Source organism: Panthera leo, chromosome C2 (assembly GCF_018350215.1).
Source record: "Panthera leo isolate Ple1 chromosome C2, P.leo_Ple1_pat1.1, whole genome shotgun sequence".
In the NCBI taxonomy this organism is placed as follows: Eukaryota; Metazoa; Chordata; class Mammalia; order Carnivora; family Felidae; genus Panthera; species Panthera leo.
The window spans coordinates 130,994,560-131,009,066 of NC_056687.1; the positions used below are offsets into that span (position 1 = coordinate 130,994,560).

Consider the following 14,507-nt stretch of genomic DNA (forward strand, 5'->3'; position numbering starts at 1 on the left):
ACCCAAGTGCCCCAAACATAACTTTTGATGAACATCTGACAACCTAACCCCAGCATGGCAACCACCATTCTGTTCTCTGCTTTTATGAGCTTGACATTTTTAGATTCCACATATAAGTGAGATCATGTAGTATCTGTCTTTCTGGCTTATTTCAGTTAGTATAATGTCCTCCAGGTTCATCCATGTTGTAAAAAATGCCAGGTTTTCCTTCTTTTTTAAGGCTAAATAATATTCCATTGTGTATATTCATAAATATGCCACATTTCCTTTACCCATGCATCTGTCAACAGATATTTGGGTTGTTTCCGTTGCCTGTTGAATGCTTATCATTCAAAATTGTGTGTCTAAATGCCTGGTATGGAATGAGAACTCAACACACGTTGATGTAAAATCCAAAGAAGAATGAGACCATATCTGCAGATAAAGTGGTCTTCGTAGGCTCCACACTCCTGCGCAGCGTTGTCTGGAAGCATGCTGAAAGCCAGGAAAGACATTTCGTGGTTCACCTTTTTGAAAAAGAGTATACACATTTTTTCTGAGAAACCACTAAATCATTATCAGTAAACTTTACCCAAATTTCTAAAAATCAGTGCCAAGAAAAAGGAAGCCCAAAGACTTGATAAAAAGTGTTAAGGGATAGAGAGAGATATCAGGTATATTGGTTAGCTTATTGCCATAATAATGCAGTGTAATAAACATAAAAACTGAGTAGAGCATACAGCAATGAACATTTGCTTCTGGTGCAAGAATTTGCAGATTGTCTGGAGTGCTTCTGCCTTCTTTGTTGGCTGGGGTGACTCTACCGGTTGGCTGGGGTGGTTCTGCTCCTGGTCCCTCATCCTTCCCCTGTGATTGGTGGGCTGTCTGGTGAGGGCAGAGGCACAAGAGAACATAATGGAGTGCCCCTGCATGCTTCCTGCTCCTAGTAATCACTCGGCCAAAACAAGTTCCATGGCCAAACTCAGAGTCAAGGGGTAGGGAAATCTACTCCCCCTGTGGGGGTGGGAAGACCTATGAAGTTATAAGGGAACAGTCAGGGGTCCAGGGAGGGGCGAATTGGAACCAAAAGTTCAAAAGTTCAATCTTTCAGAGCAAGAAAAGGTCACAATATTTTAGAGAGAAAAAATTTCTAGCTGTTGGAAGATTGTCTCCGAATCTAAACTTACAAATCTACTTTGAAAATATTCCTATGGGAGTGAAGATTTCAATTCTGTATAAATGCTAATGACTCTGACATTCCTAATGAATATATTATTTTATAATGCACACTTGTTGGACCAGATTTCTGATTTTCCTTCTGAAGTTAGGGAAGAACTGAGCTTCCTAAGGGTACTGGTAACGTTGCTTGCTTTGGGGTCACACGGGGCAGGGTAATGAAATGTGAAATGTGTTGCGGCATTGTGTGGACTCAGAGCTGGCCTCAGAGCCCACTTGCTTGCCTCTCCAGAGCTGCTGCCTTCATGGCCCTATTAGCTCTTAGCTGACTGTCAGCTAAATTCTAGTGGAGCTGGCTAAAAATGGCTAAAAATGTGTACTTTTTGGGGTGTGTTTGTACGGTAGTAGTAGAATCTTAGAAGCCTAAGGGATGAATCTCCAATGATGGGATATCAAGGAGCCTGACAAGAAAGCTAGTGATTCCTTCTCCAAAGTTACGGGAATCTTCCAGATTGAAAGCATCTCCACATATCACACTAAACCTCCTTGCCAATTTCATGTGATTCTGCTTATTACATTATCTTACTTGTTCTGAACAGCAGTCTTCAGACAAAAGCAGGAAAAGGCTCGGAGAAAATGACTTGGCCTAGACCACACACAAGGGGGAAGAGGGCATCTAGAATCCAAGTCGTATGGTATTAAGTTCTGTTTGTTTCCTTACGCAGATTGTGGCAGAAGCATCTTAAAACCCTCTTCATGGTGTGTCTGACCCTGCCCCCTCCACCGTCTCCCTCCCCTCCCCCACAGCCCTTCTCTTTGCCTCATTTTTCATTTTTTGCCTTTTTATCCTCTGGGTGTCCTGGCCCCATCTTCTGACACATTAGCTAGTGATCCCATCATCCTGAAAGAGGAGTGGGGTGTTTCCCCCCTGGAGCTACTGTTTCATTTGTCAGCCTCCTTTATCCTGAGCCCACTGTGATGGCTGGACTTTATAATAGACCTAGAGCTTTCGCTCTGGCCTCAGCCCCAAATACATTAAATAATTAACTTCCATCACTCTCCTGTGTGTGCCTTATCTCCGCATCATCCAAAATAGCTGATGGCATTTCCTCTGCATCAATAGAAAGCAGAAAGGTCAATTGGTGTTCGTGAAATAAAGATATATATTTTACAAAGCAGCAAGGTAGCAGGGTTCCTTTATTCTCTCATACCTGTGACTACTTCTTAACAAACACCTTCTGACTTCTTTAATCTCCAGCCAGTTTCCACCCACCATCTTGCAGTTTGGTTAGTGGTTAATACCAACCTGGGAGTCACCCCAAATCCAGACTGAGTCTGACTGAAGGAGAAAGTACTTTCCCAATAGTAATAATACAAAGGTACTTTCTTCTAGTCATCTTAAATCCTGCACCACTGCCCTCACTCCCAGTAAACCAAATGAAAAGTGAACCTGAATGAGTTTCTTTTATAAGGCATGGAGTCATGATCCAAGATGGATTTCCCACTCTCCCCCCCCCCCCCCCCCCAGCTTTCTCTTTTTGAAAGCTGATATAATGTATAGCATAAATCTCAGGAGGATAAGATGTTTTCAGTCTGGACCTGTCTTTCTAAACATTGTGGGGGGCCAGGATATACCACCCCAAAATAAGCCGTTTTGGCATAAGGATTATTTTGAGCTGAAAGCGAGTGAGAAACAGCAGATGCAGGAAAAGCTTTGTGCCTTCCCCTTCCTGCCTAAAACCATACATTTCCTAGGAGAAAAGTGCCCTCCCTGAGCCAGAAAAGCCCATTCTTATCATTGGAGATGGTGTGTCAACCCTGAGAAGGATCTGTACAAACAAACCTACTAAAACGACCTTTATCTTCCAATGGAAGAATGGATATCTTCCATTATCTTCCATTAACTTCCATTAGTTTCCCCATATATTTCCTCGTTACTGTCCCACAATTTGCCTCCCTTAGGAGCTTAAATCCCCTTCCTTTGTCTTGTTACTTCTCTACAAATTTATTCCTCTTGTCAAAATGGTATATAAGCTCTCAGAGCTTTGAGGTTTTCACTTCTTCCTGGAAAGCCCCCTTCTGCCATGTAAAAATATTAACATCAAATAAAATTTGTATGCTTTTTCTGCTGTCAATCTGTTTTTTTTTGTCAGTTCAACTTGTAGGCCCCAGCCACAGAGCCTATAGGCTACAGCTATGACCCAAACAACATGTTCTTAAACCCAGGCTACTGTTCCCTGGGCACATTCATTGGTGAGAGATGGTAGAGGCTACTTGAAATCCGGCTATTTCTTATTCTGACCCAGCAACTCACACAAGTATTCTGTTCTGATGTTATGAAAACCATTAGTGAAAAGATTCTGAAACTTTTATTAACTTGTATAAGTTGCTACTATTGTCTCCTTCTTCTAGATCCATTTGAAATCAGGTTGGTCATAAAAGGATACGGGAGCTTCGAGGAGCTCTTCTCGGAGGTGAGTTCTCCTCCCTGTTACCATGATGGCAATGTCCCGGGTTTCCCAGGGCAAACCTGATCTTCAGTGTTCTATGCTAGCAATGGTCACAGGTTCTGGATTTTGGCTTGAACAACATATCAAATTCAGAATTCTGCAAAGTCTCAGATTCCGCCTCCGGGCAGGAGCCCATGCTTGAGGCCTATTTTTCCTGTCCCAGACACAGGAGCTGTGAGATAAGCAACATGACTGCCACCTGCCAACCAGGAACAACTGCACAGCATGCAGGGGTGGGGATGGGCACCATCAGCTCCGGGAAGAGGCAGAGTGAAGATCTGTGCCGGCCCCAACACCCCTCCAGAGTGTGAAGTTGGGAGTTGAGGGAACACAGAGGAGTGATGTTCACAAGCCCTTGAGCATGGCAGAGGTTCACTTAGGTACCCCGTGGTTCGTTTGGCTGCTGGGCAGAGGTGGGAATGGGACCTAGAGCACAGTGGCCGTGCTCCCTTGTCCTTGAACTGACCCCATCAGATTCCCCGAAGCCTAGTCACACTTTGACCTTTTCTCTCCCAAACGCTGCCTCTTCAGAGTATTCACTGTGGGGCATCTGAAGTGTTTGGGCCCTTCTTCCCAGTCCTCACACGACCTTCAGAAATGTTCGTGAGATGAATTAGCCCCAAGGAGAGCAGGCCAGAGTGCTGCTCCAAATAAAGACAGGGGACACAACAGGAAGAAGGGTCTGAGTGTGGTTCTCACACCAGGAGCGTCAACATCACCTGGCAACTTGTGAGAAATGCAAATTCTCAGCGTCCACCCAGACCTACTGAATCAGAAATGCTGGGGGTGGGCCCTGTCATCTGTGTTTTAACAAGCCCTCCTGGTGATCCTGATGCTCAAATTTGAGAAACACCGACTAGTCTAAAAGGCATTGCATCGTGCTGGGGGCGCGGCATGTGGACGACAGGTGGGTAAGGCCACAGGCCTCTCTGCCTCAGTTTCTTCAACTGTTAGCAGAGGCCGGACACTGAACACTATATAATCTGTGCATCAGATTCACCAGGTAGTTATGTAACAGAGATGTGCTTGGGCCACGTACCTACCCAGAGAAAGGAGGGGGTGGGGCTGGAGATGGCCAAAGGTTCTCTGTTTGACTGAAATTCAGACAGGCTCCTCTGAGCACTCTTTTGGCTAGGCCTCCACCTGCGTCCTATCTTCAGGTTGCTGAGTCCAGCTGAGCAAGAATCCTGTCAAGTCAGTTTATTGAGAATCACCACCCTTGATATCTTATCACCCCGGCCTGTCTTCAGCAAGAGTCCTGTTAAGTCAATGTGACAAAAGTCTCCCCTACTCTAGATGTCTTCTCCCAGTAACTTTATATCCCCAGAGTCCCGCTGTGCCCCATCCCATCCCTGGTTATAAATCTCCAGCTTTCTGTGCTATGTTTGGAGTTGAGCCCTGTCTCTCTCCCCTATTGCAATAGTTCTGAATAAAGTCTTCTCTACTGTTTTGACAAGTGTCAGAATAATTCTCTAACACTATGTTTACACATGTGCATGTTTCAGAAGCTCCTCAAGCAAGTCTGATGTAGCCTCTTGGTTGAAAACCCACATGCGTAGCGGTTAAGAGCATGGGTGGTGGCATCAGAGAGACCTGGGGTGACAGCTCAGCTCAGCTCTGGTAACTCAGTAAATAAGCACATCAGCTAAAAGAGGGGGATAATGTCTCCTCTCTCTCCCCGTCTCTCTCATCAGTGAAAAGATCCAATGACATAAGGTCCTTAAACTTGTAAGCTCAGAGCACAGCACTGGCATGTGACAGGCACCAAATAAATCCAATGTTAGCTGCTCTGGGGAATAATTATTACATAGATGTGTTACATTCATCAATATACTTCTAGATAAGGAAAAGATAAAATAGGTGATTTACTTTATAACCATGGGAAATATATTTATTAGAATAAATGTCTTCAGTACTCCATGGATGAGCTTGGAGAATAAATCACAGAAGAGAATTGCTTTTTGGATTTTTAGTCCAGGTCCTTATATATATGCACATCTTGCTTGTTAGCCAGGAAAGGGCAAAAGTGGATCACCTGAAACAAATATTTGTTTGTTTCAAACAAACCCAAAATGGGTCACCTGAAACAAATATTTGTGACTCCTGGTTAGCAGCTCCGTGTGTCGGAGGCCAGTGTTCAGCGACCTTCAGGAGCCAGCTGGCCACAGAGCACTGTGACTCAAAGCAGACAGGCACCGAGCCTGTCCTCCAAGTGGAAATAGTAAAGAGTAGATGATTCTCCAGGCCATCACGGGGAGGTGCAACCCTCTGGAAGCCCTGAGGGCACGAGTGTGGGAATGCTGTTCAGGAAGCCACGCTTGGTCCAGAAGCTCACCTCAGAGTGTAGACCAAACACCAACTGGCCCGGGGTTCCAGGTACAGGCAGATATGTTTACTACTCTCTAAAGGACTCCCTCCTCTTGATAAGGAATTGAAAGTAGAGATGGTGACTCCAGCTACGTACTCATTTCCCATAACGGAGTCCAGCTATGTGCTGAATGGATTTGTCCCCTTGAACTTGCTTGCGTTTGGCAGTTGTTGGTGTGGGTTGCAGAGTGTGGGCCCTTTACCCATTGTGATCAGCAACTGCTCCTCAAAGTACAGGAGCTGGTCAACTTCAAAACAGTCACTGGCATGAGGCACCACTTTTTCTAGAGCTGCCCGGATCTCGGCTTCGCTGGCATTCTGGTGCCTTGCTCTCTTGAGGTAGTTATAGACCTCCTCAAACACTTGTGCTCCCAGCTTCTGCATGGCTGATCTGCCATACAAGTTAGAAGAGGTAGAAAAGAGTTATGCATTCAAATCGCCCACAAGAAACGTCTTTTTAAATCATTAATTACACAGATCACATTGTGGCTCTGAGATTAGAAAATAAAGGGAAAAAATAAGATGTGATGGCTCTACTGTGAACACTCAATAGTGTTCAAGAGACCCTTCTTGAATGTCTATTATACACCAGGTGCCTTCTAGGAACTCGGAATACGACATTGGACACATTAGGTAAATTCCTGACTTCGTAGAGCTTCCCTTTTAGGGAGAGAAAAAGCAGAGAAATTAAAAAATACACATGCAATAAAATATCAGGCAGCGCTATGTGCACTGAAGAACAATAAAGCCAGGTGATAGGGAGAGAGAGACAGACAGACAGACAGACAGACAGACAGGCGAGGAGCTGGCCAGTCCCCTGTGAGGAGGTGTCATTTGAGCAGAGACCCACATGAAGTGAGGCCAATACTGGGGGGAGAGAACTGGGGCCCTGAGGCTGAAACTTGTTGGAGAAATATCAAGAAGGCTGGTGTGGCTAGTCAGGAGAACAAGGGGGAAGAGGAGAGTGGGATATGAAGTCAGAAAGCCCATTATTAATATTAATAATATTAATGAGAGCAATATAATAACAATGAGGAGGAAGAGGCAAAGGAAAGGTAGGCACTTTCCTATGCACTTAACCTTTACAACAGCTCTGGCAGGAGGCATTTTTAAAGTCCCCTCCCCCCCTTTTTATCAAAAGCATTTTTTAATGTTTATTTATTTTTGAAGGAGAGAGAGACAGACGATGAGCTGGGGAGGGGCAGAGAGCCAGGGAGACACAGAATCCGAAGGAGCCTCCAGGCTCTGAGCTGCCAGCACAGAGCCCAATGGAGGGCTCGAACTGACAGACCATGAGATCATGACCTGAACTGAAGTCGGATGCTTAACCAACTGAGCCACCCAGGTGCCCCTCGCCCCCCCTTTTTTTACAGATGGAGAAAATGAGGCTTAAAGGGGTGAGGGCATTTGGCCAAATTCCCACCAAGACTCATGTTTGTATTTCTGTGCTCAACTCCGGCCCTTGTCCTTTCGTGGCCACAATCTGGGCATCATCATAATAATGTCACACCTGCTACCTTTATTTTGCCTGCGTTTCCCTCGACCTCCAGCTAGGGTCACAGACTAAAGGCCTGTGAGCAAAACTAGGCCCAGGGCATGTTTTGTTTGATCAGCACTATGCTTTACATTCTTCTGGTTTGTTATTATTTTTTAGCCTTTTAATGTGGAAGTCTAGGCACAGCCTGTGCTCCCCATTCTCCATTTCTTTACTGTCCTGTGCCCACCTTCCTCATATCATTTTAAAACAGGCTGCTTCTCATGTTTCACCGACCCGCCTGACTCAAGGGCATTCAAGTTTTATGAACTTCACTCTATGGTTCAAAACTGTCATTTTTAATGCCTCCATACTGTTACACTGAATTTATGTGCCGACTTTTACCTAGTCATTCTTCCACCAAAAATTTAGTGTTTTTCACTGTAACACTGAGTGAACATCCTTAGGAACAAAGCTTTTTCATCCAGGGGAATATTTACAGGCATCACATTTCTAGGAGTGAGGCTAATTACAGGAGTGTGTTCCCTCTGTGAAGAGTCATATGGGCATTTGTGATTTCTGTACTTTTCTGTATATACGTTGGGTTGGATTCAAGGATTTAAAAAAGTTTGTGAGAATGGAATTATTAGGTAAAAATGTATAAATATTCTTACGACTTTAACCTTAAGAAATGCTTCTTTATTCTTCATTTCAGTGGATTTGGTGAAATGAAAGGTCAGAGTTTTTGGGGTATTTTTTTCCTAGAATTTTCAAAGCATTATTGCTAGACAGTGCTGATGGTGATGCTGACAGTAACCAGTGAAGGCATTAGTCACAGGCTCTAATTCATTTTATAAGCTGTTATTGATCAGTACTATTCAACACTGCAATCTCCAGAACACAAGCCAAAGGTATTGTGGCAGACAAATGTATCTAGTTTAGAGCCTAGAAATTATAATGTTAAGATACATACATTTTAAATTTTAACTTACTTTTAAACGGTACTTTAGAGTTTGTAAAATACTTTTACATTCATTATTTCAAATGATCCTTGTGAACAAGGCAAGTCATCGAACATCTATCTCTATTTGATGGATGAGAATAAGTAGGTTGGCTTTTGCAAACTCACACAGCTAGTGGCTGATGGGGCTTAAACTCAAACACAGGTCCTGTAATTCCAAGTGCTGGGGGGATCCGCAGCCCTAAGGCCCTGGGCTGTCCGGCTTGAATCAATTTCCCACCTTCTGCCTGGAGATTATCAGGACCCATCCCAGGATGCCTCACATCCCTAGTCACCTCATTCACCGCTAGAAACCCAAGCTTGCCTTTTGCTGACATTTAGCAAACCCTGTCACTCCCCCGTGCATGGATGACTTCGGCGACCCTCCCTCTTTCTCCCATACCCTACTCCTCTCACCATTCTTGTGGTATCATTATTCTTGATCTCTCTGACTTTGGCCGTTCTCATATCCAATTACCGTTTTCTTTACCCTCCTCAGTTGTCCACCCCCACAATCATTCCCTTGACCTCCTTGGCACCAAGAACCCTGCCTCTTCTGGAATCAGTTTCAAACCTTACGCTCTACAACCATCTCTTTATACTCTTCCACCATACTTACTCCAGCTCTTCCACTTCATGGTCACCTGCAGTCTTTCCGCCTGTCACCTAACACCCTTGACTCTTTCACTCCCCTCTTCCTTTGTCAGACTCCTCTAGCAAAGCTGTAAATTAAATCCAGACATTTACTTACTTATGCCTGTACCTCAACAAAAACATTCCAGGAGAGAAATATCCAATTCTCTAAAAGGTCCCATTTAAATAATTACTGATCATAATTCAAAATGGCCCACATCACTGCCCATGATTCTACTATACTTCTCTGGTATGCTTATTTTCCATGGCTCGAAGTAACTATTTCACACCTTCTTTATTCTACAACTTGCTAAGTCCCACCAGAGGATGACTTTACCTAATATCCTATTGAGAAAATAGAAATGAACACATAGAGATTCCCCATCTTCTCAGTGCCCAAATTACCCACCTCCCTGAATCCATCACCACTTACTTGGCCTCCCCTCTGTCCCTAGTGAAGGGACCATCCATGCTCCTGTAAAAGACCATCCTCTCTCTGAGTGCTTTGGATCTCAGCCTCTGTCACCATCCCAGTGACCTTCCCTCCAACAGCTATCTTCTTTCTTTTCCTTCTCCTCTATTTCTACGTCTACTGGAGCATACATATCAGGACACAATATGATCTAATGCCCCATTTTAAACAAGAAGCTTCTCGGGCACCTGGGTGGCTTAGTCAGTTAAGTGGCTGACTTCAGCTCAGGTCACAATTTCACAGTTTGTAGGTTTGAGCCCTGCATCAGGCTCTATGCTGACAGCTGAGCCTGGAGCCTGCTTCAGATTCTGTGTCTCCCTCTCTCTCTGCCCCTCCATTGCTCATGCTCTGTGTCTCTATCTCAAAAAAATAAACATTAAAAAATTTTAAACAAGAAGCTTCTCTTGACGTCCACACTCAATCAGTTCACTTGCTTCCTGATCTATCACTTTGACCTCCATTGCTAGCAAAACTTCTTGAAAGGGTTGCGTGTGGCTGCTGTTTCTACTTCCCGACTGCACACTCTCTTTTAGTCTACTCCTCTTGGGCCTTAGTCCTCCTTCCTTTTATAAACTACTCTTGTAATGACCTTCATGTGGCCAATTCCCCTGGCATCTTTGTATGTATCTTGACATCTCAGTGCATTCAACAGCTGACTGCTCTCTTCTGCAGACCCTTCCTTCTGTTGCTTTTGGTAACACTGCCTTCACCAGGAGTTTTTCCTATTATGCCGTCTGCTTCTTTTTAGCCTCTTTGGCCTTTGCCTCTTCCTCCTCTACATTTCAGAGTCTCTAATACCATTTATAGACCGAGGACTTCCGGTACGTCCACCCTGTCCTTCACCTATAACTCCAGGCTTGTGAATCAACTGCCCAGTTGGTACCACCAACTGGATATCTAAAGGGTATTTCACTCAACCTCAATATGGTGACAAAAACAACTCTTAATTATAAGTAAAATGCTATGAAAGTTGGGAAAATAAAACCCCCCATGGAGGAGGAGAAGACACCATCTCACTTGGGCCATAACAGGTGGAGGGAAGCCAGGTGGCAGCGAATAGTGGGAGTGCTGGCAAACCAGTGAGTCAGTTTGGCATGTGAGAAGGGCGTGTGAAGAAGTGTGAGAACCAGATGACCATAACAAATGTTAAAGAAACTTTAGAATCTGACCAGTAATTTCACCTGTTGATGAGAAAGAAGCCCCAAAATGTCCCCTGAAACCACAACAACTAACAGTTTCTGAATCTTCTCTATGTGCCAGGATCTATTCTGAGCATCTCCTCAGATCATCCCATTAAATCCTATGGATATGATATTGTTATTTCCATGTTACAGATGAGGAAATTGAGATATAAGAGGATATTGAATAACTTGCCCACTGTCATGTAATTTTTAAGAGGTGGAGCTGGGACATGAATTGCAGTAATTTCTCTCCAGGGCTCACTTTTCATCACTGTGGATTCAGAGACCCTGGAGTTGAATATTGACTCTACCTGTCACTGGCCATGTGATTTTGGGCCACCTCTCTGAGCCTTGAATTTTCATATTTAAGTGCAGATTACACACATGCACACGTGCACACACAGACACACATATCTTAGCATAGTACCTGTCACCTACCACATGCTTATTAGCCATTGTTTTATTACCACAAACATTACCATTGCTTTCCTGATGGTGGATTGCACCATAGTCCGATTTCAGTTTAACTGCAGACTTTAAGCAGTTTTGTAGTTTTACCCCTGGTTAAGACACTATTTTAAATATTTTTATCTTCTCTGAATAAATTTGGAAGAAAAAAAAAAAAAGACACAAGAGAGCCAGTGGCAGAGTGGAAGTAAAAATAAAAAGTAATTTTGTAGGAATAATCATAAAAACCTATTTTAGCAGAAAGCATTAAGAGAACATAGATTACTCTTCAGCATAGTTTAAGGAAAGCTTGAAAATGATTTTATAGAATATAAGAAATCCCTGAACATCAAATATGTATGAGTCACTGCAGGAACAGAACAGTGCAAATGTATTTCCCCATTAATACTGTGGTCTTAGTGATCATTCAGCACTAATGAGCAGTAGGAAACTTTATCAAGGATGGATTTTGTGCCCCTCCTCTCCACATCTAGTATTTCAAATGGCTGTCTCTGAATCTGGTGGGCAAAGACAGAACAGATCTCTCTACAGAGGCAGACAGCTGCACTGTTGATGCTTGGGTGACATGTGGCACCCTTACCTCCAGAGGACATGTGACTTTCAGACCCCTTTTTGTAAATGGTGCTTGCCTTCTGCTCTGTCCTCCCTGGGCAGTAGAATCTTGAGCGCAACAGTTGGTTGGAGACCCTGGCAAAGCTAATCTTCCCTGTAAGGATTATTTTGTTTGTGACTTATGCACCCTCCGTTGTTCATAACCACTGAACATGTAGATGGATAAATACTGACTAAAACCCCAAATCTGGCTTGTTTACAAGAGATACACCTAAAACAAAGGGCATTGAAAGGTTGAGAGTAGACAAATACATTTAAAAAAAGATATGCCAGGCAAATAACTAAAAGAAATCTGGAGATAGCTATGTTAACATGAGACAAAATAGATTTTAAGAAACAAAGCATTATTAGGATAAAAAATGCCTCTAGATAATAAAATAGTTTAATTCACCAGGAAGAAAAAAATTCTAAACTAGTATGCATCTAATAAAGTAGAATCAAAATATATAAATCACTACAGGGAGAAATAGTCAGAAATGTCCCCATAATATCGGTTTTCAATACACCTTGCTCAGTTACAAATGATAGGTGAAGCTTTAAAAAAATTAGTAGTGATACAGAAAACCTGAATATACTTAATAAGCTAAATGTAATAAACATATATTAGACCCTCTCCCTCCCTGACAATTAGAGAACCCTCATTCTTTCCGGGCTTTCATAACATTTACAAAATCTAACCATATTCTAGACAGCAATTCAAGCCTCAACATATTTCAAAGAATTGACTTTATACAAACTCTAGTTATCTGACCACAGTACAATTGATAGGGATCTGTAACAAAGATATAGATTAAATAGTACTGTGTTTGTAAATTTTTTTATTCTAAATAAATTACGGGTCAATGAAAAAGTGAGGCATGCTATAAACAAACTCATTTTAAGTCAAAAGAAAAGTGATAGGTACTCTAGCATTATAATATTTCAGTGTAAATTTATTCTGACACTCAGAAAACATGCTGTAATATCTCTGCAATGATGCATCTGAGTATTTTAGAAATCATAAAATAGAAAATTCTATTTAAGGGGACTCTTGCTGTTACCTAAGATGTGAGAAGAGAGGGGAGTACTCCTTATGCAGTTCAAATTAAGGAAGAGACTGTAAGTTTGTTTTTTTCTACTGGAGGGAGGGAGGGAGAGACAGGGGGCAGGAACCACCCCTTCCATTAGGTGGGTATCTCAAATTAAAAAAAAAAAAAAAAAAAAGCAAAACAAATGCATATTTTCAAATAAAAAGAACTACATGTTTTCATTCTTTCTCATCTATTTTTTCCTATGCTCCACATCTTTAATCAATTTTATTCTCTTGTTCAAAGTCTTTTAAGTATTTAAGGGATCCTAAAGGTCATGTTAGTCCAGATGCTTCATTTACAGGCCAGTGCTCTTTGGGCTGGATCTCTGTCCTGCCCAGATGGATGGCAGACACAGGGGAGCTAGAGAAAGCCTCCCCAGGCTTCTGAAGGAGCTCCAGCTTCCTGGAGCCTACCTCCAACATGTGTTTGGCTGATTCCCCAGCTAAAAACTTCATTAAACCACAAGAGAGCACTTTCTCCCCTGCCTATTTTCTCCAAACTCAATCTCTCATCCTTCAAATTCCTTTACTGACTGACCTCCTCTCCTGTTTACTTATAATTTGCAAACAATATATTTTATCTCATCTATTTATTTACCCATCAATATTGACTGCTCTGTGTGCCTTCTAATTATCTATCTCTCTCAGGAGCTTGGAAGAAGATGCCCAACAAAAATATCCTCATTTTTTAAATTTATTTTTTTAAGTGTATCTATTTTTTAGTAATCTCTGTACCCAACTTGGGGCTCAAATTCACCACCCGAGATCAAGAGTCTCATGTTCTACCAACCACGCCAGCCAGGTATCCCTGTCCTCACATTTTAAGTATTATTTTAATTTTGCAACAATCTCACACTTAGAGAAAAGTTACAAGTATAATACAAAGAACCCTTTTTTTCACTGAGCCTTTTGAGAATAAGTCGCTAACCTGATGCCCCTTCCCCTTTATACTTGGTGTGTATTTTCTACAAATAAAGACACTCTATTACATAACCACAGAATGGCCATTAGGATCAGGAAATTAACACTGATACATTACTGTCATCTAATCCTCTAATCCATTCAAGTTTCCCCAGTTGTCTAATAACGCCCCTTATTACAAAAGGATCCAGGTCAAAATAATCACGTGCTTTATTTAGTTATCATGTCTCTTTATTCTCCTTCAATGACTATTTTGTAGACTGTCCCTCATTTTTGTGTTGCCCTTGCTTCTGGGAGTTACTGACTCCCACCCTCTGGCTATCTCTCTTTTTATATATTAGCCTGAAAGATAGGAGTAGAACTTTCCATTATTTTGGGACATTATTAGAAAGCTCCAGCTACACCAGTTCAAGAAGTTTTGCTCTTCTCTTGGGTCCAAAAAAATGCCTTGGTAATAATAGTATCTTGTTACTTTCAGGTGCCTAGTTGTTAATTCATCCCTATGGCTTTGTTCCCTGTATTCAGTAAGAAATAAGGGATCCTCATAGGGAAAGGAAGTAACTTGTGAATTAAGTTTCCAGAGACTCAAGAAAGAATGCCCTGAACATTCTGCTCACTTTGTATCTACACTTGAACAACAGGTAG

The 14,507-nt window shown here is 42.4% G+C and overlaps 1 protein-coding gene across 11 annotated transcripts in view; it reads right to left on the minus strand.

The window, feature by feature from the left end:
- Nucleotides 1–210: 210 nt before the first annotated feature.
- NEK11 (NIMA related kinase 11) overlaps nt 211–14,507 on the minus strand; it is a 291,628-nt gene continuing 277,331 nt past the window's right edge. For 6 of the 11 annotated variants that reach the window (XM_042954481.1, XM_042954486.1, XM_042954483.1 and 3 more), the window contains one exon: nt 5,737–6,423. In XM_042954481.1, the coding sequence (XP_042810415.1) occupies nt 6,153–6,423 (271 nt within the window). In that variant the 3' untranslated portion in view covers nt 5,737–6,152. The other 5 variants (XM_042954489.1, XM_042954494.1, XM_042954485.1 and 2 more) reach the window with 4 other exon arrangements.